Source organism: Protopterus annectens, chromosome 2.part1, assembly GCF_019279795.1.
Source record: "Protopterus annectens isolate FY-2018-M chromosome 2.part1, PAN1.0, whole genome shotgun sequence".
NCBI classification, from domain to species: Eukaryota; Metazoa; Chordata; order Ceratodontiformes; family Protopteridae; genus Protopterus; species Protopterus annectens.
Window position 1 is genome coordinate 151,295,898 of NC_056729.1, and position 26,232 is coordinate 151,322,129.

Below are 26,232 nucleotides of genomic sequence, written 5' to 3' on the forward strand. Positions count from 1 at the left end.
CTGTTTGGAAATAGCTTTTCCTTCCCTTCCTGTTGCATAGGCTACAAAAGTTGGTCAGTCTTTCTGCTATTTTTGTTCTGTCCAAGTAGTAGCGTAGCTGTCTATGTACATCCAAGGTATGCAGTATTCTTTCCCTCTGTTTTGTGGGTTGGGAAAGAAGGTAGGTAGGTGGATTGCCTGGTTTAAAGACACTCTGGATACCACCTTAGGCATAAATGTAGGATTAGTCCTCATGGACACTCTATCTTGGTGGAAGATTAGGAAGGGTTGCACTGCCATTAAGGCCTGTAGTTCTGAAACCCTCCTTGCTGAAGTAATTGCCAGTAGGAAAGCAGTTTTCCATGATAGGTGTTGTAGGTCTGCTGTTGCTGCTGGTTCAAAGGGTGCTAGTGTCAACTTTTCTAGCACAAAGTTTAAATCCCAAGCTGGTAATGGTGGTTTCCTTGGAGGTTTTACATTCTTGATTCCTCTGAGGAATTGTCTGAGCAAAGGGTGAAAAACAGGTGTATCAAAGCTGTATTCTGCTGAAATAGCTGATGCATGTATCTTGATGGAGGAGTAGGACAGGCCTGAATGAAGAAGTTCGCCAGATACTCCAGAATGTTAGGCATATCTATGTTTGACACATCTTTTCCTCTTTCCGTACTCCAGATGACAAACCTTTTCCATTTTCCAGCATAGTTCCTTCTTGTTGAAGGTCTGGCTGCTCAGAATAATGTCTTTAACTCTTTGGGAAAGTTCTGGAATAGCTGCTGTTATGCGATGTTCCATGCAGTCAGTTGTAAGGTTTTAGGTTTGGATGTATGATGCTGTAGTTGTTCTGCGTTAACATCAAAGGCATCAGGGAATTGTCCACATATTGTTCGAGACATGCTCCTCAGTAGTGGGTACCAGTGTTGTCTTGGCCAGTTTGGAGCTATCAGGATTATCCTTGGACGTTCTTCCTTGATTTTTAGTAGTACCTTGTGTATCAAAGGAAGAGGCGGGAATGCATATGCTGTTAGGCCTTTCCAGTTGAAAGAGAGCGAATCCACTTTCCATGCTAATGGGTGGAATGTCCTTGTGCAGAGCTGGTGATTGAGAGGAGATGCGAATAGGTCTATCTGTGGCATTCCCCATTTCTTTGAGATGGTCTTGAAGATGTCCGGATGAAGCTTCTATTCGTGGGCATCCGGCGGTTCTGCTTAATATGTCTGCTAGGGTATTGTCTTTCCCTGGTACAAATATTGCCTGTAACTGGATGTTGTAGCTGAGTGCCAGGGTCCACAGCTCCAAGGTCATTCTGCATAGGGGGTATGAATGAGTGCCTCCCTGTTTGTTGATGTACCACATGACTGTGGTGTTGTCTGTCCTTATCATCAACTGGCCCTCTTTGAGAAATGGTTTGAACTTTTGGATTGCCAGTTTTACTGCCAGCATTTCTTTTAGGTTGATGTGCAGTTGAAGTTGATCCTGTGTCAACAATCCTTGCACGCATTTGTCCAGCATGTGTGCCCCATCCTAGGGCTGAAGCGGCTGTTGTGATGGACTGGCTTGCTTGACATCTGCGAAAGGGTAGGCCTGGGTTTGACTGGCATGCCTGAGCCCACCATAGGAACTCCTGTTTTAAGCATGGAATTAGTGGGATTTCTGTTTCTAGACTGTGTCTGTGTTGGGACCATAAATTCTTTAGGTACCACTGTAGTTTTCTCATATGTAGTCTGGCAAATGGAACCAAGATTATGCATGATGCCATGAAGCCCAAGGCCTGCAGTACTTTTCTTGCTGTTAACTTGTTCAGTTTTGTTAGTGCCAAGAAGTATAGAGGGAGTTCTTTTGTTTTTCTGTAGTCAGGAATGCCATTTGTTTTACTGTGTCCAATTCCCCAAGAAAGTCCTTGTTTGGGATGGTATTAGCCTTGACTTTTGTAAATTGACTGTGTATCCCAGTGCTTGTAGCAAGCAAATGACCCTTTGTAAATCTGTTGTCAGCTTGCTTTTGTTGTCCCCTTGTAGCAGGCAGTCGTCCAGATATGGGTAAATTTGAATTCCCTGAAGTCTGCAATGGGCGATTACTGATGCCAGGCATTTTGTGAATACTCTGGGCAGTAGATAAGCCAAAGGCAATGCTGAGAATTGATAGTGCTCTGATCCTGCAAGAAATCTGAGGTATCTTCTGCAGATTGGTCGAATGGGGGCAGGTATGCCTCCTTGAGATCTAGAGTTACCAGCCAAGACTCCTTGCCCAGCATGGGAAGAAGTTGCTGTAGGGTCAGCATTTTGAATTTTGGGACAATGATGTATGTATTTAAGGTGGACAGGTCGAGAATTGGTCTCCAACTTTTTCCTTTCTTGGAACTAGGAATAGTCTGGAGTAGAACCCCTTTCCTTGCTCTGCTGCTGGCACTCTTTCCACAGCTCTCATGTTTGCTAACTCCATTATCTGTAGAGCCTCTGTTTTTGATTTGGAGGTAGATTTGGCATTCCTCTTTGACTGGAATAGTGTGGAAGTGAAACCGTAACCTTGATCTATGGTTTGTAAAATCCACTTGTCCTTTGTTATGTAGTGCCAGTTCTTTGAAAATAAGGTTAACTTTCCGCCTAGAGGAGCTGCTATTTGTTCCCTGGTAGGCGGGTATAGGTTAAGTCACTGTGGTTGTGTTGATGTAGTGGCAGTGGCGTGTCTGTGCCTCTGTTGTTACCTTGCCACTGTCTTCCTCTGTAGGCACCTCCTCTGGATTGGTTTCTGCCTCTGGAGCGTCTATTCCTGCCCCTTTGAAATTTTGTGGAGTCAGGAAAGGACCAATTTTTGGCAGGCCAGTTCCTGCTAAACCTTGGGGGTTGAACCTGCAAGAAATCTTTAACAGTTTGAACAGATTTTGCCTTTTCTTCCATTTTCTTCATAACCTGCTGGGCAGATGTACCAAACAAACTTGTCTTGTCCATAGGAGCATCTAGCAACTTAGCTTTAACATGATCCGGTAAAGCTTGTTCCTTTAGCCATGCATGCCTTCTTATCACTGTGCCCTGTCATGGCTGATCTAAATGAAGCCTCCAGTGCATCATAGCCACATTTTAAGGAATGGTTGCTAACCTGTTGTATGTTATTTACCATATCTAATACATATTTCTTATCAAGAGATTCATCAGTGGTTAGTTTTTTAGTTAACTGATCCAGCATAAACTCTTGGTATTGTATCATGTGAAACTGACAGTTTAAAGCTCTAGCTGAGAGAGTAGCTGAAGTGTAGACCTCTTTACCCCATCTGTCTACTGACCTTGCTTCCCTTTCAGAAGGAATAGGGTTTTAGCTATGGTCCTACTGCCTTGGGGCCCTGGGATATAGTTTCTGGGTCTGCAAGTGGAGCCTTGTAAAGGTGGTGATGAGTATCTGGCACCCTGTAAAATCTGTCTGGTTTGGTAGGGGCTGGGGGTAAAGAATCTGGAGCGGAGTAAGCATCACTGAAAGCATCATCCACCACAGAGAGAACAGGGGGTATAGCCAAGGGCCTGTGCTGAGGGAGGTGCAGAAAGGTCCTAAGTCTTTTTCTGGAGTCTGAAAAATCCTGTTGCTGCCATTGGAACTGTTCTCGCATGGCATGCAAAGTTTCCCCAAAAGAAAATTCTTCTGGTGGGGAAGCAGCTGGGATGGATTCTTCAGCATCAGAATCTTCAAAATTGGAGAAGGGAGCCTCTGGCTGGTCAGTTATGTCTGATTCATCAGCAGAATCATCAGAGGACACTGGCGGGGGCTCTGCCCTAGGTCTCTTCTCTGGGGGCTGAGAGGCCCTGTCTGGGTGAGATTGAGATCCTCTAATTAAAGAAATTAAATCTTCTGCCAAGGTAAGCATTTGAGAACTAGAAGAGGGCCTGGATGGGGGTGGTTTAACAGGCACTGTTTTAGTAGTCTTGGCTGCTTTAGCCCTGGCGAAGGCCTTAATGGACATGGCTGCTGGAGGCCTAGCAGCACCACGTGCTGGGGTAGAAACATCCAAGGGATGGTGTCTGATAAGTCAACCACCGTAGTGGGTAAAATTTCTGAAGTCGCTTCAAGAGTTGTAGCAGGGGCCTCAGTTGTAGGAATAGGTTCAGCTGTACTTTGTTCAGTTTTCGGTTTCGGCCGAAACCGAGACACTCATGTTTGCTTGACCAAGGTTTCGCCGAAACCGCGGACCTCGGTCTTTATCTTTGCCTTTTTTGCTACATTGGGTACTCGGAAGATCCGACGACATAATGTACCCAAAATCAGAACCCAAAACCTGTTCTCCGAACTCCGACCGACGCCTAAAGCTCCTCGTTGAAGGAAGCACAGGCGAACAGGCTGCTACGGTGGGCTGGGCCTAAACAAGGCAGACAGTAAGAGTGGAAATCTTTATGAGGTATTTGTTTCCCACAGTTTAAACAATTGTTAACTTTTTCTGACATCGGCTGAGGCAAGAAAAGGTCCCCAACGGGGTACTTAGCTTTAGAAGTCTTCGAAGTAGTATTCGGTAGAAGTAATCTCTGGATCCGACCGACCGGCACTTGCGAACAGATTCTGCTTGGCCACGGCAAGAAAGACTGAGGAAAATGGCGTCGGCTGATGCCTTTATACCCGAAGACCAACAGAGATGACGTCGGGTGGAGTGCGACATCAGCCGAAGCCGGACCCGGACTTTGGAATCCGGCCGACTGAAGGGCTGCCTGACGACAGGACAACCCACTTGTTATGACTGCAGATGCATCCATGAAGGACATCTGAAGGCGTTTCAACTGCACCGGAATCTCCTTCAGCCATGGAGTCGAAAGGGCCTAAAGGTAAAGGTTGTGGAGGCCTAGCAATCTCCGCTTGGGAATCGGATGCCACCTGGGGTTCTAAATCAGCAGTAGTCAGGGGCTGCGTAGGCGCCTCACCTGGTGACTCCGCCTGAAAACCGGAGAACCGGCGACTGGCCTAGTAGAGGCCTCGGAGTCTGGTTTGGGTCTCGGCTGCCTGTCCTTATCTTTGCGTTTTTTATGCATTCCGGTCGTCGGTTGCTCCGACGGCATGGTATAATTACCGGACCAAGACTTTGGAACTCAGGCCGACTGGGGAACCGCCTAACGGCAGGATAACCCAAGTGTAATGACTGCAGCAGTGTAACACGATGAACATCAAGTTAACAGATTCAAGTATCTGGGAGGGGTGGTTGACGAGAAGAGAAGTCTGAATGAGGATGTCAAAGCTAGAATTTGAGGGGCTTCAGCCAAATGGCACAGTGTCAGGTGTAGTATATGACAAAAGAATGCCAAAGAAGCTGAAAAGTAAGGTGTACAAAACAGGGGTGCAACCAGTACTACTGTATGGTAAAGAAACATGGGCAGTAAAGGCAGAGCGGCTGACGAAGACAGAGATGATGGAGATGGAAGTGCCTGAGATTGGTTGTAGGGTTCACACTATGGGACAGACAAAGAAATGAGAACATAAAAGCAGAAGCCAAAGTAGCTCCATTTTCAGAAAAAGGTCAAAGTGAACAGATTACGGTTGTTTGGGCACATATGCAAAAAAGTAGAAGACAATCTGGTGAAGAAGATTTGGGACAAAGAGGAAGAAGGGAAGAGAAAACAAAGGTGTCCAGCAAAGAGGTGGATGGATTGTGTGAGAGAAGACGTGAGACAGGCAGGAAGCTGGCGTTGAATAGAGAGAGATGGCAACAGTTGACAACTTCCCAAACCCATGTAGAAAATGAGAAAAGGGGGGTTGATTATCTCGATGATGACAAATTTACATTTCTTTGTACCTAATGGCTTAAGGTCTACTGACACTAATGGCATCATAAATGCCTCACATTCTGCCTGCAAAACCTTTAAGTATCTTAATGTTGACTGAAAGAAAGCAGTACAAGTCCCTTCTCTTTTGAGCTTACAATGACGTACAAAGCCGCACCCCCATCTTTTGATCTTGGGGACTTTCTGATTCAGGCATGTACACCCTTTGCCCTAATGCAAGAAGCTTTTTATGTTATAGAAAAGTGCACAAACAATGCAAATCTATTTACTGTTTGTGTGCGCATGTGGAAAAAGTGTACTCTCAGACACCTTACATTAAAAATACTCAAGGTGTAAATCTCTAGATGGTTCATGTTGATCATTAACATGATTGTTAGCTACCTTTCCAAGGGATATTAGGCTCAGACATATCTTCAAGTCCTAGACCTGACAGATTAACAAATCAATCCCACTAGAAAAGTAGAAAAAATTCCCCAAAGTGTGATTACTATCTCTGGAGGCCACACTGGACAGAAGTGAGAAATTCGTGTCTGAACACATTTTTGTGGTAAAATAGAAGGGAAGATGGTACAGACACATCTCCTCTCCCATAAAGTCCATCTTGAAGTCCACATACAGAGGAGGGGGTGCTCAAAAGTAATCACTGTACCCCCAAAGCTGTTAGGCAGAGACTTTAATCACTGAGCCACCATAGGCCATTTACATGAACAGTAACTTAAATCAAAAGTTTTGTAATTAACATAAAGACAGAGAGAGATGATCCAAGTACACCATCTCAGAAAGTACAGTTGTGTAAAATCTTACCACAGTAGTAGATGTCCTCCTCTTCACCGCTGCAGTATTCTTCACCTAAAAGATCTCCTGCCAAGGATAGCCCAACATCTGGCCAGTATAGCAAAGCTTTCAGCTCTTATAAGCACCATACATCACACCTATGCTCCCTGTGTACAATGTAGGGCATAAAGGTGAAATATGGACACATACCCAGAATTGAAACAGTGCAAACAAAAGGAAAAATAAAGAAGGAAGAAGGGACTCTTGGCCTGGAGGGCAACCAGAATACAGGGCAAGAGTCAGGACAGAGGAGAAGGAGGGAGGGAAAGAATAATTTAACGGCAAAGAGAAGAAAAATCTACTGTTACAGTTATGATATCACACAACTGCACTATGTCCTTCCATATCACTGTTGCAGTATTCTACACCTAAGGGAGAGTACAATAGCTCAAGAGGATGTCTAGGTGGAGGAAGATAGAGAAGAACTCTCCACAAACCCATGCATTATAGCCCTGGCAAAGCTTGCCCTTGCCCTGGAAACATCTAACTTGTAATGCTTAGCGAAAGTGTGAAAACAGGACCAAGTAGCAGCCTCAAGGATAGAACTGGTACTGGGACCCTTGAAAAAGGCATCAGAGGAGAAAACTGCTCTAGCAGAATGTGCCTTTTCAGGAGAGGAAAAATATTTGCCATCAGAAAAATAAAAGGAAATGGCCTTAGACATCCATTATATATATATATATATATATATATATATATATATATATATATATATATATACTTATTTTCAGTAGGTCATTTAATTAACATGTTGAATGGTTATATTTTTTTATTAATTTTTATTAATTGTTTTTTTTTTTATTTGTTTATTTTTTTGCAGTATATGAAGGTGGTTTTAAGTATAAAAATGTATTGCGAGCATTGAGGCAGATCTGGCTTGTTTTATATGCCTTTAAATGCTTTAACTCTTTGGTGCAACTAGTTTCTTAATTGCTTAATTGATGTAGTGCTCATGTGAGCAGCTTTTGTATTAGGTATAAATACTTGTGATTTGTGAACATCAACTTGTCTGAAGTTTGAGCACAGTCTCAAACGAAAAGCGCTTTACAATTTATCAGTATTAAAAAAGATTTATTTCACTCGCTGGTGTTTGCTGCCTTGTTTCCCTCTACCTGTTTTCATGGATTTCAGATTTAAGGAGAGGCTTAGTCCTGTCCAAATAGAATCTAAGCTGTGTACGTCCAGAGAATGCAGTATCCTTTCCCCTTTATTCTGAGGAGTAGGGAAAAAAATAGGCAATGAGTGGACTGGTTTACAGCCACACTAGACACCACCTTGGGCATGAAGGATGGATTAGTCCTGAGGGAAACCCTGTCCATTTGGAAGATAACGAAGGGTTCCACTGCCATGAGGGCCTGCAGTTCAGACACTCTTCTTGCTGAATGATGGCTAGAAGTAAAACTGTTTTCCAAGAAAGGAATTTCAACTCTGCTGTAGCAACTGGTTCAAAGGGGGGAAGAGTGAGTTTTACCAATACAAAGTTAAGGTCCCAGGCTGAAGTGGGAGCCCTTATAGGCAGTCTTACATTTTTGGCCCCTCTAAGGATCTGTTTTTTAGCACGGGATGAGAGAAGAGGGGTGGGTCAGTATTATAATGTGCTGATATAGCAGAGGCATGAATCTTAATTGAAGAGAAAAATAGGCCCTTGTGGAGCATTTCTGTTAAATAATCTAGAATATGAGGTAAGCTGGGCACCGTTGTGCCCATCCCCTGAGCCTGGCTCCAGGAACAGTATCTTTTCCACTTTTCTGAGTAGGACTTTCTAGTACTAGGCCCCTTAAGAATGACAACCAGCACCTGCTTACTGAGGGTTGCTGGAGGTGAGGTCAGGGAATTAGCCAGGCTGCAAGATTCAGGGTTTGAACCTGAGGGTGCAGAATCTGGCCCGCCTGCTGGGACAGCAGGGAAGGGGTCTGAGGCAGGTGCCAACGGTGTAGCACTGTCAGACTGCGCAAACGGGGGTACCAGTGCTGGCATGGCCAGTCTGGTGCAATCAGTATTGTTCTTGGCTTGTCCTGTGTGATCTTTAGTAGAACCTTCGAGAGGAGAGGCAGAGGGGGGAAAGGCATAAACAGATGTTTTCCCAGGTAAAGGACAGGGCATCCACTTTCCAAGCTTGACTGTGGGGAGTTCTGGTGCAGGATTTGTTCAACTGGTAGTTCTGAGGGGAGCCAAATGGGTCTACCTCTGGAGTCCCCCATTTGTTCCTCAAGAGCTTGAATATTTTGGGTTCCAGTTTCCATTCCTGTGGGTCCATGAGACTTCTGTTTAAGTAGTCTGCCAGTGAATTTAGTTTGCCTGGCAGGAATTGAGCTTGCAGGTTCACTTGGTAGCTCAAGGCTATGATTTCTGCTTAAGTCGTCTCCCAGTGAATTTAGTTTGCCTGGCAGGAATTGAGATTGTAGGTTCACTTGGTAGCTCAAAGCTATGCTCCACAGAGCCATGCCTAGTCTGCAGAGTGGGTAGGAATGGGTTTCCCCTGCTTGTTTATGTACCACATAACTGTGGTGTTGTCTGTCTTTACCAATAGTTGTTCTCGAAGAATAATGTCTCTGAAGGCTGTCAGAGCATTCTGTAGAGTTAACATTTCTTTTTGATTGATACACAGGTGCATCCGTTTTGGGTTCTATTTGCCCTGAATGCACTGCCATGTGAGCTCCCCCATGCATAGTCTGATGAGTCATAGGTTCATAGGTTTATACTAGGCTATCTGCCCTAAGGCATTTATAAGCCTAGCCCAAATTTTTGTGGCTTACGCCACCCCTTATATGAAAAAATACTGTGCCCATTAGTTTGTTGTGCCTCTGTCCAGCAGTGACACAGAGATGATTCCCGGGGTAAACCTACGATCTCCCATCCACAGGTCTAGATTTCTCTTGAACAGAGTCAGCGAGGTGCTCTGCCTCACATGGACTGGGATTTTATTCCACAGCATAGGGAGTCTCTGAGTGATAAATCTATCCCTCCAGCACGTCCTATTTATATCCGTGCTAAGGTTTAAGTCGCTTGCTCTAGTGGTTTTGGTGGATTTGGATTTTTGAGGTGGAGCATGTCCATTAATTCTGGGTTGGACATGGCCTTATATGTCAGGCACATGTCACCTCTGAGCAGATGGTATGCGACTGAATAGAGCTGGAGTTTCTTCAATCTGGCAGCATATGACAGATTTTGGAGTCCCTTTATCCTTTTGGTGAGGAACTTTTGGGGTCTCTCCAATTGCTGCAGATGTCGGGTGAGATACATCCCGAATGGGGCATTGTACTCGATCATTGGTCTGATAAGTGAAGAGTACAGGGGAACAATGACCTCACAACATCTGGATGTGAATCCTTCATGATCAGGTGGGCAATGTAGAAGGTCTTTCTAACCACTTTAGCAATGTGAGTGTCAAAAGAAAGGCCACTGTCAACCTGGGTCCCCAGGTCCCTGATAACCTCTTCTGTGCTTAGTGGATTGCCACCTATATGGTAGCTTGGGGTTACCTTGTTTTTCCCGAAGGGTATGACTATACATTTTTTGGCGTTTAACTTCAGGCCATGGCTCTGGCACCAGCTATCTGTTTCCGTGAGTCCCTTCTGAAGGATATCTGTGTCCGATGCACTTTCCACTATGGCGCCCAGTTTGCAGTCGTCTGCAAACTTTGTCAGCCAAAGTCCTCCCATGTTGGCCTGTACTTCTGAGAAATAGATGCCAAACAATAGGGGGCCAAGGACTGAGCCCTGTGGGACACCACTTGTGACCGGCTTGGAGTCTGACACAGCGCCAGCAACTCTAACCCTGTGGGTTCTGTCCTTAAGCCAGTTTGCAACCCATCTTGTGACATATGGGTTTACATTTAAGCTGGTAAGTTTTCTACAATACCCGAGTGGGGTATTGTGTCGAAAGCCTTTGCAAGGTCAAGGTAGGCTGTATGGACTGCCTTTCCCTCATCAATGGCCTTGGTGACTGTTTCGAAGAAGTCGACCAAGTTCAAAAGGCATGATCTTCCCTTGACAAAGCCAAACTGGGTCGGGTCCAATGCCTGCAAGTCCCCTATATCTTTGTTTATGAGCTCCATTATGATCCTCTCCATAGCTTTGCAGACTAGACTTGTTAAGCTTATGGGCTGTAATTACCAGGGTTCATAGAGGTGCCACCTTTTTGGAGTGGGACCACAGTTGCCGTACGCCACACCTTGGGCACGTATCCTGTGGTAAGGCTGAGATGAAACAGCTGCCTTATGTGCGGGTTTAATTCCTCATTTAGCTCGTGTAGCAAACAGCCGGAGACACCATCTGGTCCCATTGATGCTGTGTTTTAGCTTTAGAGAGAGCAGCTTTCACCTGCGCATTTGAGATGTCCGGGAGGCTACACTCGGCTGGGATAGTTATCTCTCCTTTAGAGGGGGAGAGGGGGCTCAAGTTTGCACTGAACCTGTCTGCCAGAATGTTGGCAATGTCTGTGGGTTCAGTGATTTTTGTATCATTTTGGACTAATTCTGAGCATATCTGGGAGTTTCCACCCAGGTTCCTAACATAGCTGAAAAAGGCCTTATGATTGTCCTTTGAATCCATGGCAATTTTTCTCTCAAAATTGGCCTTAGTTGATTTTATGAGTGCTCATATTTTTTACTAATAATGATCAGGGGTGACTTCCCTTTTATGGATTTTGTTCTATCATGTAATAGCTTTCTCCTCTTATTGTAAAGTCTGTTAATGGCTGGGGTCCACCAGACTGGACGTTTGCCCTTTGTGGAAAGAGTCTTGGTTTTATTTGGGATTGCCTGATCCATGCAGTCCTGGAGGTGTTCATAGAAGGCATTTGTAAGGGCTTCCATAGCTTGGGTTGTGGTTTCCTCTGGCTCAGGGGCCTTGAAGGATACCACACCAGTCTTGAGTAGTGTGAAGTTTGCTTTAGAGAAGTTCTTCACTATGGTCTTTTTTGTTTGGAGTGGGGGCGGGATGTGGATTTCCAGTGAGATTAGTTTATGATCAGATCTCACCAATGAGGGATATACTTCTGGTGTGGAGCATTTTGTCCCCATGTTTGTGACAATGAGATCTAGTATATTTTCTCCTCTCGTGGGAACAGTGACTAGCTGTTCCATGGCATTTGAATTTATGAACTCCAGGAACCGTTGGGCTAGAAAGTTAGGGCTTGAGTAATGTTCCAGTCTATATTCGGGTAGTTGAAGTCACCCAATATGATGGTGTTTGGAGATACATTTATACCCTCCAGTGTCTTCAGGAAGGCTGTGTGGGGTTCCTGAGTTTGAGAGGGTGGCCTGTAGCATGCTACAATTTGTAGAGCAGTTTTGCCTATGGTTAGTTGCACCTGGATGGTTTCCAAGCTTAGTGCGTTGCCACCAACCTGGAGGTGTGGGTATCCTTTATGAATATGGATACACCCTCCTTTTGTGGTGTGGTCCGGGTTTTGGGGCGGAACGCATGATATGAGGTAAAACCTAATAGTGCCGGGGTGCTCTCAGGAGCCTTGAACCAGGTTTCAGTTACAGCACAGACATCGATGTTCTCCATACTGAGAAGGGCATCGAGTGCATGCATTTTGAGATTTAGACTTCTGGCATTGAGCAGCATTACCCTCAGTTTCTTCCCATTTTGTTTTCTAGGGTGGTAGGTTTAGAATTTGAGCCTTGCCTAAAAAGGCACTATGGGGTGGCAAGAGCCTTAGCCAATATCCGAATCCCAGGGTGACAGGTGCAAGCCGTCCCTTATGGCAGCGTGGCTTGTCAAGCATGTCATCCCAGGCAGACAGACACTGGATCCCCTTTGAATGACACCAGACATTAAGCCAATTGTTAAAGCTGATCATCTTGTCTCTATATTGTGGCATCATTCTTGGTGAAGGAAGGATACTGCTCAGGGTTAGGGTCATACCTGCCTGGGCTACATAGTCAGAGAGCTCCTCTATGTCTCTTTTCATGTAGTCCAGGGAGGCACGTCTCAGGTCGTTCACACCAGCATGGACAATGACTGTGTCATATTTGTACTTGCCGTGGAGTGACCCGAGTGCTTGTGTTATGTGGCGGACTCTAGTGCCCGATAGGCAGCTTACTGTGACCCTCTCCTTGTTCAGCCTGGTGAGTGGGACGTCAGTGTGTCTGACTATGGAGTCACCTATGACAAGTATGTTTGGTGTTGTATTTGGCCTTAAGGGCTGTGACTGCTTTGCACACTGCTTTTGTGGTTTATGTGTTGCTTGTGGGGTGTCTTGAGGTAGCAGTTGTTTGGGTGTCTGCTTTGGAGGCCTCTGCTGTTTAGGTAAATTTTACTCAGAGCCTCCGAGTATGTCTTTGTGTGTTTATGTGTTTGATTCAGTGGAGTGGTAGCATTATGTGAGGCTGGTTTTGTGGTGTGTGTAGTTGCCTTCTCCTCCTGTCTGGTCTTGCCAGTCCTGAGTTGAGAGAGCTCAGCCTCCAGTTTGGCTAAATAGCTGCATCTCTCGCAAGTATTTGTGTTATGTGGGAGGAGGAGAGGGTTGTCTGTGTACATGAGGCAGTTATAACATTGCCTCAAGATTCCCAGATTCACCAGCTGGACCGGAGAGGAGATAGGGTTTGGGCGGCAGGGGGTAGAGTGAAAGGGAGTCCCTTGTTGTGGTAGCAGGACTCTGCCCACCAAAGGAACTCTGCCGTTAGACAAGGGATAATAGGAATCATTGTTTCCATGTCCTGAGAATGTTGACACCATAGGCTTTTTAGGTACCATTGAAGTTTCCACATATGCAGTCTTGCATATGGAATTAACAGAATGCAAGAGGCCATGAAACCCAGGCTTGCAGGATTTTCCTTGCAGATAGCTAGGTTTTTGTGGCCAGTAGTCTGAAGTAGGTTGTCAAATGAACTTGTTTCTCTGGAGTGAGGAATGCCATCTGGGAAGTTGTGTTCAAGCTTGTCCCAGGAGTACAATCTGTTGGCAGGGTAATAGGTGCAATTTCTTCTTCTTGATGGTGTACCCCAGTAAATAGAAGTCTCTTTACAAATGCCAGGTGCTGTAATAGCAAGTCCCGACTCTCTGCCTGTATCAGGCAATCATCCAAATATGGGTAAATCTGAATATTTCTCTGCCTGCAAAATGCAATGGCAGGAGCTAGGCACTTTGTAAATACCCTGGACGCAGTAGATAAGCCAAAGGGCAGAGTAGAGAACTGATAGTGCCTGGAGCCTGCCCTGAAGCATAGGAATTTTCTGCAGGATTCCCTTATTGGGATGTGCAGGTAAGCTTCTTTTAAGTCTAGAGTTGCCAGCCAGGCATCCTTGGCTAGCATAGGAAGAAGCTGCTGAAGAGTTAGCATTTTGAATTTTGGAGCCACCAGAAAGGTATTGAGAATAGAAAGGTCCAGGATAGGACGCCAGGAGTTTTCTTTTCCGGGAACCAGGAACAGTCTTGAATAAAAACCTTGTCCCCTTTGTTCTGCTAGAACAGGTTGAATAGCCCGGATACTGAGGAGAGAGAGAACTTGTTTTTGGGCCTCTGCCCACTGGTTTGGTTTAAGGTCTGGCCATCCACTTGGGGTTGGGAGTGAGTGGAAGTGGAGTCTGTATCCTAGGGAAACTATGTTTAAAACCCATTTGTGTTGGGTAATGAGTTCCCAGTTTCCTCCTAAGGGAGCAAGTAGTTGAGTAAGGCTTGGTAGGGGTAAGGATAAGTCATTGTGCCATTTTTCCATAGGGGGAGGCTTACTACTCCCTGCTTTGGAAGTGGGGGCCCCCCACTGCTTAGACCTGTGCATAGCCGGAGACTGAAGTCTTGGTGGTCTGCTGCTCCTGGGTTTGGACTGAGAAGGCCTGGAAGGGACTGGAAAGGACCAGTTCGTTGAAGGCCAATGCCTACTGAATCTAGGTGGCTGTACTTGTAAGAAATCTTTAACAGTTTGCATAGATTTAGCTTTTCCCTATATCCTTTTGAGGACGACTTCTGCTTTGTTGCCAAAAAGGCGCTCTTGGCGTAAGGGTGCATCCAGTAATTTAGCTTTAACATGAGCTGGCAAGTTTTGTTCCTTAAGCCAAGCATGCCTTCTAAGTACAGACCCAGTGACAGCAGCCCTGCAAGATGCTTCTAAAGCATCAAAACCACATTGCAAAGTATGTTCACCTGCTTGGTCAGTAAATATTTGTGCTCAGCAGTCAGGAATCAACATCATTTTCTGTTTAATTAAGCCCATAATATGCTGCTGATACTTTAACATATGAAACTGGCAATTTAAAGCCCTAATGGCCAAAGTAGCAGAAGTATATACCTTCTTACCCCATCTGTCTAAATCTCTAGAATCCCTATCAGAAGGGGTAGGATTTTTGGCAGTAGTAGCCTTAATGCCTTTTGGTCCTTGGGAAATGGTCTCTGGATCTGCAGTAGGATTCTTGAAAAGGAATTTGAGAGAGTCAAGTACTCTGTAGTACCGGTCAGGTTTCCTAGAAGCTGAAGGCAAAGTGTCTGGGGTAAGGCTTGATTCCAAGAAAACATCATCTACAATCTCCAGAACAGGAGGAATAGCTAGTGGCCTGTGTTGAGGCAGGTTTAAAAATTCCCTAAGTCTCTTTATGGATTGAGAATAGTCCTGGCTTTCCCAGCAGAAATGCTCCCCAAGGGTATGCAAGGTTTCACCAAAAGAAAAATCTTCTGGAGGGGAAGCAGAGGGAATGGAATCCACTGCATCAGAATTCTCATAAGTAGACAAGGGTAAATCCTGGTAGTCAGAAGTAACAAAGATATCGGATTCCTGATCAGAAGAATCAGAAAGAAAATCAGTTCTAGGTCTCTTAGAGGGGGTGGGAAGGCTGGCTTCCTCTAATTAAGGTAATAAGGTCTTCAGCCATTCTAATCATTAGTTTTTGAGGCATATTGGCCTGAGAATGCGCTTTGGTTGTCGGTTTTCTAGGCTTAGTGTGAGCTTTAGGCCTGAGGAATTTGGTATTTTTAGCTTGAAACGAAGTTGTCTGTTTGATATGAAAATCAGTAGGCCTGAATACACCCTCAGACGCCGGTGCTTGCACAGCAGCTCCGGACCCATCCAAGGTAGACACATCCACAGGTTCCATAGTCAAAGAAGCATCTCGCGGCATACCAGACTCCGAATGGGTCTCAGTAGAGACCTGCAAATCTGTAGTAGTGGGTATCAGGGGCTGCGAAAGCGCCTCACTGAGTACCGGCGGACTGGCAACTAGCTTATTGGAAGCAATGTCAGCAGTTTTGGACCTATGCAGTCTGTCTCTGTCTTTATCCTTTCGTTTTTTCGGGAGATCGGTAGTCGGATGGCTTAACGATGCCATTTCGGAGTACGGAGATCGAGAATGAAAGTATTTAGCTACAAAAATAGCCTGACGACTAATAGTTTGGGCATTGAACAAGGCACAAAACTGACAGCAAGGGACATTATGGTCAGGACCTAAACAGGTGACGCAGTAAGAATGAAAATCTCTATGAGGTATTTGCAAGACAATTGTTAATTTTTTCTGACATCGGTTAGAGCAAGAAAAAAGGATCCTCAACAGGGTACTTATCTTTTTGAAGAATTCAGGTCTGAAACTCTAAAATGAAAATTTCGGAGTCGGCCGACCAGCACTTGCGAACTGCTTCTGCGTCGGGTACCACACGGCAAGAAAGACTGATGCAATGGCTTCAGCTGCATGTTTTATACCCCTGACGACCTGACGTCATGGAAGAAGCGACAGCATCCGACGCACAAACCTGAAGACTCTGGTATTCAGGCCGGCTGAGGGCTACCTGCAGGCAGATGACCCAAATGTGATGACTGCAACAGTGAAACACAAAGAACATCAGCAAAAGGTAATACAGCTAGCTATCCATTCTGAGATGGTGTTTCCACCCTGCTTTCCCCTCGTTTAATTTCTGCAAATGCCACTAAGCACTGATCAAATCTGTTGGAAATCTAGTCCTGTGGAGGCAGGACCTTAACTGTCTGTGTACATCCAAGGAGTGTAGAATTCTCTCTCTTGTTCTAGTGATTGGAAAACAACACAGAAAGGTATGGACCTTGATTCAAGGAGACTTCTGATACCACCTTGGGAATAAAGGAGTTATTTACCATGGTTACTTTGTCCCAGTAGAAAACGTCAAAGGGATCCTTACACAAAAGGTTTGCAGCTCAATATATGCCTGGCTGATGTGAGTGGCAGTTTTCCAAGTAATTTGAAGGGAGATCAGACTGATGGTGAAAGGGGTGTCTATTGTTTCTGATAAGTAGTTTTAAGACCCAGGGGTACTTGCTGTCGCTTAGGGGCCAGTGGTTTAAGATTCCATTCAGAAACTGCTTCATGTGAAGATGAGCATATGCAGGTTAGGACATGGGCAAGCAACCAGACATACCACACGTATGCAATTTTGCACTAGAATAAGATGATCCTTTGTACAGTTTGCAGAGGTATTCTGCTACATGTTCTAATATTGCTTGGGTGGATAGAACACCCTTAGTCTTGCACCAGAGACAAAATTTTTCCATTTTGCTAAATAGGATTTTCTAGTACAGGTTTTCTAGCCACTTTCAAAATCACTAGTACATCCTCAAAGCCTCACTTTCTTTAGTGCCCTAGGGATGAGTGGTACTGGGAGGATGACAAACAAAAAGGTCTGTCCAGCTGAAGGAAAATGTGCCTGTTTCTCCATGCCCATTCTTTTGTGGGTTCTCAAACAAAATGTAATGATCTGCCCGTTTTACTGAGGAAGCAAACAGGTCTATATTTGTCACACACCCATCTGTGTGCCAGATCCAATAACACTTATTTTCAGTATCCATTCATCGGGGCCTAGAAAAGATCCATGTGCACAGTCTGCCAGCAGGTTGTCCTGAGCCAAATGTACAAAGTTACAGGAGAGTCGTACATAATTGTTTAGCTACTAGCCACAGTTCCATTGACAATCTGCACAGGTGACAGGAATGAGTATCCCCCTACTTGCTGATATTCCATGTCACAGTTGTATTGTCTATCAAATATTTTTACTGCTCCTCGAACCAGCTTTTCACTGAATACTTTCAAAGCCAAAATTACTGCCATCATTTCTTTTATGTAGATGTTCTGGGCTGCCAACTGCCTGTACCATGTCCCTTGAGTTCTGAATTTGCCAAGTGCACTTCCCAAGCCAGATCTGAGCTGTATGTGGTTAGGGTCTGGTTTGGCTTGGAGTTGGAAAGATGATCCTGAGTTTGCTTTGATGCTCTCCTGCCACAGAAATTCCTTTTTCAGACATGGTAGGGGGTATACTGCTTTTTCCATGGATTGTTGGTGCTGGCACAAGCAGCTATTTAGGAACCACCACAGTTTTCTAAAGTGTAACATTGCCAGGAAGACAAACAGGATTCACAATGCTATGTACTCCAGCATCTTCAAAAACTCCCTTGCTGTTACGGTTATATGACTGCACAGGTGTAGGAGGTATTATGAGGGGAACAATCTTGTCCCTTGGCAAAAAGGCCTTCTGTTGAAAAGAATCTTCTAAGTCTGTTTACTGAAGACAAATCTGACGTTGGGCATTAGCGATGACATCTAGACTTTCAGGGTCAGACCCACCTTCTGAAAACAATCCATGCAGATTTGTATGGCTGACAGATGTTCTGCTTGGGAAGCTGCCTGAATCAAGCAATATAGATACAGATCCCCTTGGTTCTGCAAACAAGCCAAATAGTAAGGCACAAATTGGATGAGAGACTCCCCTGCCCCAAAACTAAGAACTTCCTGTGCTCTCGTAGGACAGGAATACAAAGAGAGGCTTCATTTAGGTCTATGAGGGGAAGAAGCATTTGTAAGGTTAACAGTTTGGAAGAGGGTACAAACAGAAAACTGTTGGAGTCTTGAAAGGTCTAGTACGAGTCTCCAGGTTCCTTTCTTTCTTGTGACTAAAAAGTGACAGCAGTAGAAGTCTGTGCCTGCTTCTTCTGCTGGAGGTGGCTGATTGGAACCTCTGTGTAGAAGAGCTGCTAAGCGGAGTGGAATCAGATTTCTTTCTTGTGGTGGCGGATGGAATGCCTAGGAAGGGAAGAGTTTTTCACACCTTTGGGCAGTAACCTAGTCTTATGATCTGTTTTACCCATTTGTACTGAGTAATCTATTTTCAATAACTGAGAAAGAGGGACAGCCTTGCTCTCAGAGAGATAAGGGACTGTGTTTTGGGGGTGGGGCGGGATTTAGAGGAAAGTGAGGGAGGTGCTGACAAGTCACAGCTGCTCCCTACCAAGGAGTTGGTCCTTTGACCCCACCCCAAAGGTTTAGGATGCTGGTCAAGTGCTCACTTCTCTGGTACCTTGGCCTTTTCCCCCTTTTAGGCTTTGGATTCGCCAAGGTTTCCTATGGTCATTCCAGTTGCATCTAGGAGATGTGGACAGGGTAGAATTCCTTTACTGACTTCATTTGTTTCCCTTCTGATCCAGTCTCTCAACTCCTTCTCAGCTGGAGGTCCAAAGAAAAGTTCATTGTCTAGCAGGGCATTAAGGAGCTCTGCTTTAACATGGTCTGTGACAGAGGTTGTGCCCTCACAGCCAGGCATGTCTGCTTGTGAAGGACCCCATAACAGTCTCCCTGTATGATGCATCCAATTCATCACTGCTACATTTTAGTGGATGTCTGAACACCTGGAAGCCCACACATTGTACAATTTTTGGATGCCCTTTTGCAGGCTCTTGTCTTGTATTCCATCTTCCCTGGATTTAATTTGCTCCTGTACAGACTCTCAGTATTTGAGCATGTGGAACTGGCAGTTTAGAGTGCTCATAGCCAAGGTGGCCAATGTGTATTTTTTTTTTTTTGTCAAATCATTCTAAGAGTCTACTTTCCCTATCATCTGGCAAACTGTTCATTGGCTATAAGACTGGATTATCCCTTGGTGAACTTCGGAGACCACTACAGTGTCCGACACCAGATAACAAATGTGGCACTCAATCACTAAGCAATTATGATTCCAGGGGCAAGTGGAAGGGAATCAAGCTGCAGTGATATGTTAAGCAAGCACATCATCCAAGACTTAATAGACTGGAGAAATAGCCAGAGGTCTAGATGCAGACAAGCTCAACAGCCTTCTATAGTTGCCATCTTAAGATGGGAAGAATTCCCTAAGACACCCAGTTAAAGGATTCTTTCATTCTATGAAGGGTATTAAGTTCTCAGATGGCAAGTCTGTGGACAATATGCCTTCTGAGTCAAATCCAGAAATTGCTGAGAGAAGATGATCCATACAAGCAAGTTCATCCTCATTTTTTGAATCTGAAGAATCAGTCTACCTGATGGGAAGTGTCCCTTTTTCTTTTCCCATGGGGAGAATTCTAGTACATTCCCTGTTCCAGGACAACATGGTAGTCCGGCACATCATGCTTGGACCCTAAACAGACCAAAAAATAAGAATGGAAATTTTTGTGAGGGATCTGCTTCCCACAAATTAAACAATTATTGACCTTTCAGAACATTAAACAGCTAAATACAATTAGATATAAAAAGAGTTTCCCCAACAGAGTACTTGGATGAACCCTCTGATTTCAAGCCAAAGGACACTCACAAATGCAGTCTACTGAAGATGGCGCCAGCCAAAGACTTTTTATACCTCAGACATCCTGTTATCAGCCAGTAAAGGCTGGGGATGGTGAAAACCTCTAGTAATTGGGCCAGCCAAGGACTTCATAGCAAGACGACCTCAGACTTGCTACTGCAACATTAACTACATTCAACATCAAATGGTTCTTTTTATGACAAATTTTGTTTCGTTTAGATAAATATAGTTGCTTGTGTCACACTCAAGCAATGTAGAAAGCACTTTCCTTTACTGACAATTTTGAAAAATATACAAACACTGACAGATGATTCAAGTTAGTCTATGCAGCAAACTTGGGAATGAAAACTGAATTAGTCAATTACATTCCATCGTTATGAAATGTCAAGTAAGGAGGGTCAAAGCAAAATGCCTGAATTTTAGAAACTCGCTTAACAACCACCATCACAATTGTTTTTCACAAATAAAAGATAAGGTTTACCTTGGATGCCAGCTCAAAGAAAGATGAATGTCACTTCTCCAAGATGTTGTTCAAACTACAAGGTTGCACAGGACTCTTCAACAGAGGTCTGACAAGAAAAGTACCTTTAAGGAGAGCCTTGCCTACCTCAAGGGAAGCCAACGAATTATCATATATGCGTCCCCTTCAGCATCTAAGGCACCAAGATGTGCCTTAATGCAGACGGTTTAAACCACAATCAAAACTTTTGAGCCTACTAATCCTATATTGCTGGAAACAAAGTAGAAATGAGGTCTAGACCTTTAGAAGTAGCTCCAGTATGTTCGTCTTGTATTAGGCTGCTAGGTAGAAGTTAGGCTTTGGACAATACTGGTAGAATACGTTACATCCCTGGCCACTGCCAGAATTGGAGAAACTAAGCATTTAGCATAAGGGAGTGGAACTCCAGTTGTGAATTGCCAGACAGTAACACAAGCTTCAGACAAAGGCTTTTTGAAAAGATGAGGTCATAACCAAGGGAAAAGGAACCAAACTTTTAGGGTCAAAAGGAAGCTATTAAAAGTCACCCTGGTCTTGTTTGCTTTCACTTTCTAAATAAACATGGGAACAACTGGACTAAGAGGAAAGACAAAGGAGACTTAAGGGCCAATTCTGGACAAGAGCAATGCTGGGCGACTGCCCCATTGGGGGAATGAGGCAAAAGAATTCACTGCAATTGGTACTGGTTGGCAATGCAAAGATCCTGTAGTGAGGCTCTCTCCCAGCAACAGTATGCTCTCTACACTACTGAGAAACTTGGGGACCATCTGTTTGCATCAGCAGGGAGTGCCTGCCACAGAACATTTTTTTGTAGGACAAAGGTTTCTATAAGAAAGTAATTTAATAGCATAACCCATCCTAATAATTTCACAGCAGATGGGTAGAGTGGGCTTTGTCCTACTGATATACTAGCCTATGCCCATACAGTCCATGTTAACATATAATGCACAAGACTGAGGGAGTCCAAATGACCTGCAAGGTGAGAAATACCATTCTTCTCCAACATGATAGGCAGATTTATCTCCACTTATGACTGCACATCATTGAATGCCTTGCCTTAAGAATGCCTCACCTCAAAACACAGGCTTTGCTGGTGAGCCATAAAGGAGCAGATATATGAAAGAGATGGCCAAGATCTAGGTACAGTGTGTGCACTGATCACAACAGATGAAATTTTCAAATCTTTGGTATTCTGATAAAGATGTGCAGCTGAGGAGGAGGTCTGGGCATCATTGTGTCTGAAGTGCCCAGTGGAGAAAGTACAGCTGTGTACACTTACCATAAATGTAGATGTTGGAGTGTATTCACTGTTGCAGTCATCACTTGTGGGTTTATCCCTGCTGTGGTAGCCCTAGGCTGGCCCAAATACCAGAGTCAATGTTTTTTGCGTCGGCTGTAGTCTGACGTGAGGTTGTCAGTGCTATAAAGCAAGGCAGCCGACATCATTACCTCAGTGTTTCTTGCCCTAACCTGTCAGAAGTACAAGGAAGTACGGAAAGATGGTCCTGGTGGCCAAAAACCAACGTGGGAAGCTTATGTCCCCCCTAGGGCAAGATGTTATACGGGGGATGGAGGGAGGGAAACCAGCACTGAAACAGTGAATACACTCAAACAGCTACATTTATGGTAAGTGTACACAACTGTACTATGTTCTTTGTGTTTCACTGTTGCAGTCATCACCTGTGGGAGGATTCCCAAAGCTGAGGGGAGGGGTGGAAGGAAACTGAGTCCTAGGCATGGGACAGCAGGCCCTGCACAACTGCAGAGGCAAACCCTGTCCTAGACTTAGAAAAGAAGCGGTAGGTGGTAATGCTTTGTAAGGGTATAGACAGAGGTCCGGGTGGCAGCTTCCAAGATGTCCCTGGTGGGGACTCCTCTGAGGAAGGCTGTGGAAGCGGAAGCTGCTGTAGTGGAATGGGTATGGATAGACTTGGGGGGGGGGGGTTCCTATGTAGTCTGTAGCAAAAATGGATACAGTGTGATATCCAGTTGGAAATGGTTTGTTTGGAACGGGCTTGCCCTCTACCCCAAAGGCAAAGCTGACAAGTAGTTGGTCTGTTTTTCTGAAAGGTTTAGTACAATCCAGATAGTATCCGAGTTGTCTGTACATGTCTAGCGAGTGTAGAATTCTTTCCCCCTTGTTTTGAGGGTTGGGAAAAAAGGTGGGTAGGTGTATGGCCTGGTTAAGGGTCACATCAGATTCCACCTTAGGCATAAAGGAGGGGTTAGTCCTCAGGGAGACCCTGTCTGCATGGAAAATGAAGAAGGGCTCAACAGCCATGAGAACCTGAAGCTTTGATACCCTTCTGGCTGAGGTGATAGTAGGAAGGCAGTCTTCCAGGATAGGTATTTAAATTTTGTAGAAGCAGCAGGTTCGAAAGGAGGTAAGGTTAGATTTTCTAGAATATAATTCAGGTCCCAAGGTGGCGTGGGAAGCCTTCTGGGAGGTCTGATATTAGAAGCCCCTCTGAGGAATTGCTTAATTAAAGGATGAGAGAAGAGGGGTGGGTCTAAGATGAAATGGGCAGGAATGGCTGAGGCATGGATTTTAATAGAAGAGATATTGTCCACTACTGAGCAACTCGGCTAGGTAATCCAAGATAAGAGGGATGGAAGGATGGGAGGTACTGGCCCATTTGGACTGGCTCCAGGAGCAGAATCTTTTCCATTTTCCTGCATATGATTTTCTGGTGCTGGGCCTTCTGGCCTTTGTGATGATGTCTAGGACCTGTTTGCTTAACAGGGACTCCTTGATAGCTTTTAAGGTATAAGCCATGCTAAGAGACTGAGAGTTTAAGTCTGGGTGCAGTATATTCCCCCTCCCCTGGGTCAAGAGGTCTGAGATCAGGGGAAGCTGTTTGGGGGGCTGTATGGTCAGGATGCACAGTAAGGCATACCAATGCTGTCTGGGCCAATCTGGAGCAATGAGGATGACCTTTGGTCTCGCTTCCCTTATTTTGATCAGTACCTTGGGAATAAGGGGCATAAGAGGGAAAGCGTACACAAAGAGGGAGTTCCAGGGGAAGGTCGAGGCATCCACCTTTCACACTAGGAGGTGATACTCCCTGGTACATAACTTTTGCAGCTTGTGGTTGAGGTGCAAGGCAGAGAGATCCACTTCTAGAGTCACTCACTCCTGAGTGATTTGCAGAAAGATTTCCCTGCCATTCATGGGGGTCCAGTAAATTTCTGCTTAAGTGGTCCGCCAGGATTTTGTTGAGCCCTGATAGGTATTGGGCAATTGGGTGTAGACCCATGGAGGTGGCTGTAAGCCAGAGGCTCATGGCTAACCTAAAGGGGTTATGAATTGGGCCCCCCTCCTCCGTTTGTTGATATACCACATTACTGTGGTGTTGTCCGTTTTTATAAGAAGAACCCCTGGCCTGAGATGGGGCTTGAAAGATTTCAGAGCCTTTTGTACTGCCATCATTTCTTTCTGATTGATGTGCAAGTGAAGTTGCTAGGCATTCCAAAGACCTTGGGTGCACCCTGCCTGCTAGGTGAGCGCCTCAAGCAATGTCTGAGGTGTTGGTGGTGATGGTGTGGCTGGTAGGTCGGAGGATGAAGTGAAGACCCTTGTTCCTGGTGCAAGTCTGTGCCCACCAGAGATACTCACCCCTTATACATGGGATCAGAGGGAGAGAGGTCTCTAGGGATCAGAGGGAGAGAGGTCTCTAGGGACTGAGAATACTGTTAAAGGTTCTTTAGATACCACTGCAGTTTTCTCATGTAAAGCCTGGCCATGGGAATGAGAAGGATGCAAGATGCCATGTATCCCAAGGCTTGCAGGAACTTCCTCATGGTGAGGTGACTTCTGGAAGCCAGGTGGGTAAAGTAGAGAGGCAGGAAGCTCTGCTTTTCTGGGGATAGAATGGCCATTTGGGATGCTGTGTCTAGCAGAGCTCCCAAGAATTCTGGTGGATTTTGCTTTGATTTCTTCTCGTTGATGGTAAATCCTAGGGAAGTTAGGAGTGAATTGACAAAGAGGTGGTCTTGGAGCAGCTTTTCTTTGCATTCTGCCTGAATGAGGCAATCATCCAGGTAAGGGTACATCTGTATATTTCTTTGTCTGCAGAATGCTATGGCCGGGGCAAAGCACTCGGTAAGTACTCTGGGTGCAGTAGATAAGCCAAAGGGCAGCGCAGAGAACTGAAAGTGTTGTGAGCCTGCTGTGAAGCGCAGGAATTTCCTGCATGATTCCCTGATGGGGATGTGGAGGTAAGCATCTTTTAGGTCTAGGATCACTAGGCCAGGCATTTTTTGTTAGCTTAGGCAGCAGCTGCTGCAAAGTTAGCATTTTGAATCTGGGGACCACCAGGGAGGTGCTCAGAATGGAGAGATCCAGGATGGGGCACCAAGTGCCCTCTTTTCTGGGAACAACGAATAGTCTGGAATAAAAACCTTTACCTGTTTGATCTGAGAGTACAGGTTCTACTGCTCCCTGGGATACGAGTCTGTACCTGTTTCAATGCCTCTGCCCATTGATTTGGAGGTAAATCCGGGTACCCTCTTGGAATTGGGAGTTCGCTGAATGAGAATTTGTATCCTGAAAAATGAGCTTTAAAAAGACCCAATGGTCCTTTGTTAAAGAAAATCAATTGTCTTTGAGGAGGAAGATCCTTCCTCCTAGTCTTTGATGAGTGAAGGGAGGAGGGGGAGTCATTGTGTTTGCCATAAAAGGTTGGCTTAGAACTCCCTGCCTTAGAGACGGAAGTGGTCCATTGTTTGCTTCTCTGGTTGCCCTGGGATAGGGGCCTGGATGGTCTATCCCTGCAGGGCTTACCTTGGCCCTGTCTGCTAGGTGCAGGGAAGGCCCGATGCTTAGAAGGAAAGTTCCTGCTGTTCCTGCTGAACCTGGGGAGTAGAACCTGAAAGAAATCTTTTACTGTTTACATAGATTTTGCTTTGTCTTCCATCTTTTTAAGCACCTCTCCTGCTTTTTCCCCAAACAAGCGATCCTTATCCAGGGGTACATCAATAAGTTTAGACTTGACAATCAGGGAGAGGTTGTTCCTTCAGCCATGCATGTCTTCTAATAACAGATCCTGTCAATGCTGCCCTGCTAGAGGCTTCTAGGGCATCATATCCACATTGTCATGAGTGTTTGGCCACTTGACAAGCAGAGTGCAGTAAATCTGCTAACGGTTTTGAATTAGCAGAGTCAGGAAAAATAGCAATTTTCAGTTTTAATAGTTCCAAAATGTGTTGTTGATATGGGAATGTTAAGAATATTTTCTTAAAATGTATATTTGTGTTAAAACTCTCACTTCTCAATTAAAGCTGCACTGACATTCACTTCATGGTCTGTATTACTGACACGGCAAACCAAGCTGTGAAGACAAGGGGAAGCATCCATTTATTTCATTCTTTTGCTACAAGAGATGTGCACATCTCACCCCATGCATGTTCTTACATGTAATTCTATACATAATGCACCAGAAACAGAATACTTGCAAAAAAATATACATCTTCCCAATGCTGCACTATATCACAAGTACTTTAACACCCATTACTCCGTACAATAAATTCATAAAAATATTACTTACAAGTTCTTCAATGAGACAAGATTGTCAAAAGTGTCTTGTGTCAAAGATGAAAACAAATTTCCAGTCAGATTCCTGCAATGGGAAAAATTATTATTCAGCACAAAATAAAGTATTCAAAAAAAGTATTTTAAATTTTA

At 44.8% G+C, this 26,232-nt stretch overlaps 1 protein-coding gene across 1 annotated transcript in view; it reads right to left on the reverse strand.

The window, feature by feature from the left end:
- Positions 1-26,232, reverse strand: part of ADGRA3 (adhesion G protein-coupled receptor A3) — a gene marked incomplete in the record, with an annotated part of 1,325,547 nt that overhangs the window by 612,588 nt on the left and 686,727 nt on the right. Inside the window, 1 exon segment of the mRNA XM_044062081.1 lies at positions 26,096-26,167. Within this exon segment, the coding sequence (XP_043918016.1) occupies positions 26,096-26,167 (72 nt within the window).